The 6,383-nt window shown below is 36.5% G+C and overlaps 1 protein-coding gene across 1 annotated transcript; it reads right to left on the bottom strand.

Moving 5' to 3' along the window:
* Positions 1-528: 528 nt before the first annotated feature.
* Positions 529-4,833, bottom strand: LOC134727944 (uncharacterized). Its single transcript, XM_063592342.1, has one exon. It carries the CDS (start codon positions 4,831-4,833, stop codon positions 529-531), a length of 4,305 nt encoding a protein of 1,434 aa, XP_063448412.1.
* Between the last annotated feature and the right edge of the window lie 1,550 nt (positions 4,834-6,383).

Consider the following 6,383-nt stretch of genomic DNA (forward strand, 5'->3'; position numbering starts at 1 on the left):
AAATATAAGTAAAATAACTTACCTGAGTGTTGTTTCAATTAGCCTTTGGACATCCATGTCCTGTCCTGACAATTATAATGTCCAAATTGCTCTCTAAACCACAAACCCAACTGCACAAACGTGTGCTACTCTCAATGATCATGTGCCGACTGATTTGAGACTCACCTGTTAAATTTCAATAGGTGCGTAATCACGTGATAAACAAGGTCTGCTTGACTAGATTACCGGTGTTAGTGAAAATAAGAGATAACATAAAATATAGTCCTAGGTGTAAAATAAATCATATAAATAATTAACTGAAGTTTGTTACAAACGTCCCTTTCCAGGAGACTAAAGAACATTTAGTCCGACCAGAAACAACAAACTTCAAAATCTAATCTGAAATTAAGCTATATCAGTAAAAAAAAAAAAAAAAAAAAAAAAAAAAAAATATGTACACATCAAACATAAAAAATTCAGTCCTGTAACACTAAAATAAAACCAAAATTAACACAATAACGCTGTAATAACGCCACACTCAGGGGTTATCTAAATATCGCCACATCTAGACAAAACATCTGCAACAATGTTTGTCTTGCCTGCAATGTAAAAAACTGTATAATTAAATTCCTGAAGTATCAAACTCCAACGGAGTAACCGTTGGTTACTGGTTTTCATCCTCTGTAACCACTGTAAAGGAGCATGATCAGTATAAATAGCAAACTCTTTACCCTCTAGATAGTTTCTCAAAGTTTTAACCGCCCACACTATGGCAAAGCACTCCTTTTCTACCACTGCGTAGTTGCATTCCGCTCCAGAGAGTTTCTTGCTGATAAACATAATTGGACGCCTTCCGTCATCAAATTCTTGCTCTAGTACAGCACCTAGACCCTTACCGGACGCATCAGTCTGCAAAATAAACTTTTTAGAAAAATCTGGACTCCGTAATACAGAATCACTACAAATACATTCTTTAAGCTTGTCAAAAGATTTTTGTGTTGTGTCTGACCATTCAACTTTATTTGGTTCGTTTTTCTTTGTAAGGTCAGTCAAAGGTACGGATATGTCGGAGAACTGTGGTATAAACTTCCTGTAGAAACCTATCAGACCGAGAAATGATCTCACCTGTTTCTTCGTGACAGGCACTGGAAATTCATGTATAGCAGATACCTTGTCCTGAACAGGCTTAATCTTGCCACCGCCGGCAATATGTCCTAAAAACTCAAGCTCATCGTAGCCAAATAAACACTTACTCGGTTTTGCAACGAGGTTTGCCTGTCTCAGTGAATCGAATACTGCCCTTAAATGCTCAATTTGGTACTCCCATGTATCGCTAAATATACCAATATCATCAATGAACGAGTCAGCAAATTCCTCGTATCCTGCCAGAACTTTATCCATCATACGAACAAAAGTAGCACCTGAGTTCATCATACCAAATGGAGTAACAGTAAACTGATAATGTCCGAACGGCGTTATAAATGCGCTCTTCTGTCGGCTGTCTTTATCAAGTGGTACCTGCCAATAGCCCTTAGTTAAATCAAGTTTACTGATATATCGTGCTCTGCTGACTTTATTCAGTACCTCATCCATGCGTGGCATAAAAATCGGGTCAAAGATAGTCTGTTTGTTCAAGGAACGATAATCGGCACAAAATCTAAGTGTGTTGTCTTTTTTCTTGATCAGTACTATCGGAGCTGCATACGGACTGTCAGACGGCTCAACTATACCTGCAGCTAACATATTGTCAATCTCTTCTCTGACCTTATCTCTAAGTGCGTATGGTAGTGGGTACGGACGTTGGTAAATCGGTTCATCTGTTTTTGTAACTACTCTATGTTCTATAATATTTGTTACCTTAGGTACGTCACTAAAGATGTCTTCATATTCTGATAGTAATTCTTTAAGCTGCTGTTTTTCGACAGTTGTCAATTCTGGTGAGATCGTAACGTCATCTACATTTTCTTTGCTTTTCAACACTGGAGTTATATCTGTAGTCATCTCACTATCATCTGTGCCTTCATCTGTGTTAAGACCTGAAATTACATTTAAGCACGCAGCAATATCTGTTGTGACATTATTATCAAGATCATTATCTACCCGCTCATGCCATAACTTCAACATATTTACATGAAATACTTTGTCTTTTCCTCTAACCTTGACCTTATAGTCAACAGGACTAACTTTATCAGTCACTATAAATGGTCCTTTCCAACTCGCTAACAGCTTTGATGTATGTGTAGGCAATAATATAAGCACCTTTTGACCAACTTCAATCTTTCTGTCTCTAGCTTTTCTATCATAATAAAACTTCTGTCTTTGTTTCGCTTTTGTTTCATTTTCAATGGCGTACTCAGCCATTGTTCTCAACTTTTCTCTAGTGTCTAATAAATAACTCAACACAGAGTTTTGACATGTACTAGGCTCTTCCCACTCTTCTTTAAGTACTGCTAGAGGTCCTCTAATGTGCCTGCCATATAACAATTCAAACGGTGAGAAACCAGTACTCTCATTTGGTACCTCCCGATATGCAAATAATAAGTAGGGGATATATGCATCCCATATTTTTGGTGTCTGTCGTGCATATGCCTTCAACATTTTCTTCAGTACACCGTTAAACTTTTCACAGAGTCCATTACACATAGCATGATAAGGACTAGTGCGTAACTTACTTATCTTTAATAGTCTACATACCTCAACCATCAGCTCTGACATAAAGTTACTGCCTTGGTCTGTCAACAGCTCCCTGGGTATGCCAACTCTAGAAAATAAACTTATAAGAGCATTAGCGACTGTAGAAGCTTCTTGGTCTTTTAAAGGAATTGCTTCTGGATATTTAGTGGAATAATCGACGCAAACAAGTACATAACGGTTTTTATCATCAGTCATAGGCAAAGGGCCAACAAAATCAATAGCAATGCGCTGAAATGGCTCATCCATAGGTGGTATGCTAATCAATGGAGCACGTGGTACTCTACCCTTCGATGTACCTATCTGACAATCTGGACAAGACCTACAGTATTCGGCAATATCATTAAATATACCTGGCCAGAAAAAGTGCTGCATGATTCTGTCTCTTGTTTTCTTATTCCCAAGGTGACCTGCCAACGGAATATCATGTCCCAACGAAAGAACTGTTCCTCTCAACTTGCTTGGTAATACAATTTGCTGAATAACTTCACCACTTGGCTTAGTATACACTCTATATAGTAAATCTGAATTATATATAAAATAAGATGCTGGGTTATCATGCACATCACTTACATAAGATTTTACCTTATCCAAAGTCTCATCTGTCTTCTGTAACTCAATCAACTGCTTCCTATCACAAATCTTAAAATCATGGCATACGTCTGAAAAATCTATAGAATGAGATATAGGTATATCGCTACTACGCTGAACATTCGTCTGATCAATCATAATATCTGCTTCATCCTGCTTCTTCTTTCGAGATCGAGTCTCAACTGCATGACATGGGACTGAGTCACCTGAAACAAAAATATCTTCTCCACTAGTCACTGATAAACCATCGACACTATGTGGTACTGATGTGTTCACATAGTTTCCAACAATCAGATCTGCAAACGGTGTATCTAAGATCAATGCAATAATATCACCTGAAATATAAGGAGTAGAAATATTAATACATACTTCTGGACACTGCTTCACTGAACCATCTGCTAAACATATGTCTCTAGTCTGACCTGTAAGACAATCTGGGTTAGTAAACCTACTATGAACAAATACAGTAGAACAACCTGTATCTCTCAAAACTGAGATTTTATCACTATCGATCTTACCTTCTACTATATCAAGTCCATGTACCTGTACCTTGTCGCCATTACATGAAACACCAGGCAACTTAACAGTCACACCACTAATATAATCATCTACTCTATACTCCTGTCTACTCTGTATGCACAAACCAAACTTACCTGGCTTAAAATTATCCTCCTTTGACCGGTTCGTCCTTGTAGGACAGTGCGTAGCTATATGACCAATGTTCTTACAAATAAAACAAGTCCTAGTGTCAGGTTGTCTTCCTTTTGATTGGTTATATCTACCTTGTTGTTTAGATTGGTCGGTGTCAATTCTCCCAACTGATTTAGAACTTACCTGTTCATCTTTATGTGCTTGCTGAAAAGCCTCAGCTTTGTCTACCAACTCATCAATTGTTTTCGGTTTCTGTTCCTTGATCCAAAGTTTGAGCTCTTTATTACAACTTACCATTAACTGTTCTCTAGTAACTAAATCAACAAATCTATCAAAATCAGTGCCTATCAACTCACGCTCCAACCAATGTCTAAGAAAACCTACTAGTCTGACTGAAAATTCCTTAAATGACTCATCCGAAGACTGGCGTTCACTTCTGAACTTCTCCCTGTATGCCTCGGCAGTAAGCTCGTATCTACATAAAATAGCAGATTTAATTTTATCATAATTTTTACTGTCCTCTTCAGACAATCTAGAAAATGCCTCTAAAGCTTTCCCACAAAGTAAAGGGACTAATCTAAGGGCCCACTCAGACTTGGGTATTTTATGCAAAACCACCAATTTCTCAAAGGACCTTAAAAATACATCTGGGTCTTCACCTTCCTTAAATTTAGGAAGTTTCGACTTCAAACTTGAATGTGTCTGTGGTGGTGCAACACCTTGAGCCATTTCTTTCTCTCTAAGCTCTAACTCTTTTAAACGTACCTCTTTTTCCATCTCTATCTTTCTCATCTCTCTCTCTTCCATCCTAGCTTCTCTCTCAGTAGACTGCATGTTTTTCAACATTTCTAAACATGTCTCCAAAGTTTCACCCTTCTCTAACATCTCCGGAACCCAAGCGGGTAATACACTTCCTGCCATACTGTACAATACAAATAATAATAAAATGATAATGTAAACAAATAATAAAACATAAAAGTTCAAACAAAATATATAACAGAAAAAAAATCCCTGTTGTCTACCTGACAATATTTTCTAATATAACAATTGGCACAGTGACAATCCCACCGCTGCCACCATTGTAACGAAGTAAGTTCTTTGGGAATTGTCAGGTGGCCAATGTCATACAAAACCAAATTAAAATATAAATTTAATTAACAAAACAAAATAAAGTAAATTCAACAAAAATTGTAATATGAAATGAGAACACAAATGTAACTAAATAAACACACACGGAACTAAACAAAATGTCATGAAATAAACATAAATCAAACAAATTTCAGCCTGCACACTTTCCGCACACTGCCCGGATACGTTCCTCGTTGTACGTACTGTAGATGTAAATGATGAACTGGGTTGTTCCCCTTTAAATTTCTCTTTATAATTAAACGGACGAATTAACTAATTTTCACATATATTTGGTTGCTTCTAAATTGATTGAAGAGAACACTAAATTTGTATGAATAAATATAATGCTGAATAACAAACTATAACTGCTTTAAACTGCATAAATACTGCACGGACTTCTCGATTTCTCAACTAAAAATGTATATAATTTTACGGACTTTTTGCTCCAAATAAATAGAAACGGACTATAGATTTATCACCGCCTCCATGCGTTGTAACTCCAACCAATATATCACCGAGTTGTTACCATTTTTAACCCCGACACCATTAATTCATCGACACCATTATCTCCGACCAGTCGACAATTAGCAACGTGCCAACGCACACTAAAACCGGGCCTAAAAACCCCTGCAAAATAATAATTGAACCCAAAAATTACTTACGTTATCTATAAATATGAATAATATGGCAATTATCCGTACATTTGGACCGCGAGCAAGAAATATCATCTCGACAGCAAATTGACCTCAATGTACCATAAAATATAAGTAAAATAACTTACCTGAGTGTTGTTTCAATTAGCCTTTGGACATCCATGTCCTGTCCTGACAATTATAATGTCCAAATTGCTCTCTAAACCACAAACCCAACTGCACAAACGTGTGCTACTCTCAATGATCATGTGCCGACTGATTTGAGACTCACCTGTTAAATTTCAATAGGTGCGTAATCACGTGATAAACAAGGTCTGCTTGACTAGATTACCGGTGTTAGTGAAAATAAGAGATAACATAAAATATAGTCCTAGGTGTAAAATAAATCATATAAATAATTAACTGAAGTTTGTTACATATTGGCAAAAAAATTGTGATGATGTGATTACTAGGACCCCCCCCCCCCATGAGGGGCCTCATTTATCTGGCTTGGTCTTTCAAACAAAAACCGTGAAAAAATTAAAAAAATCATCAGACCCATTTTTTTTTTCAGTATAAAAAGGAAATGTTCCTTGATTTTTAGAATTATATTTGAGAATGAAAAGGTGAAAAAAGACTAAAACAAAAAGAAATCTAATTGTATTTATTTATGTATTTTCTCATTTTGAAAATTAGCATGTAAGTTGCACA

Source organism: Mytilus trossulus, chromosome 8 (assembly GCF_036588685.1).
Source record: "Mytilus trossulus isolate FHL-02 chromosome 8, PNRI_Mtr1.1.1.hap1, whole genome shotgun sequence".
Taxonomy (NCBI): domain Eukaryota; kingdom Metazoa; phylum Mollusca; class Bivalvia; order Mytilida; family Mytilidae; genus Mytilus; species Mytilus trossulus.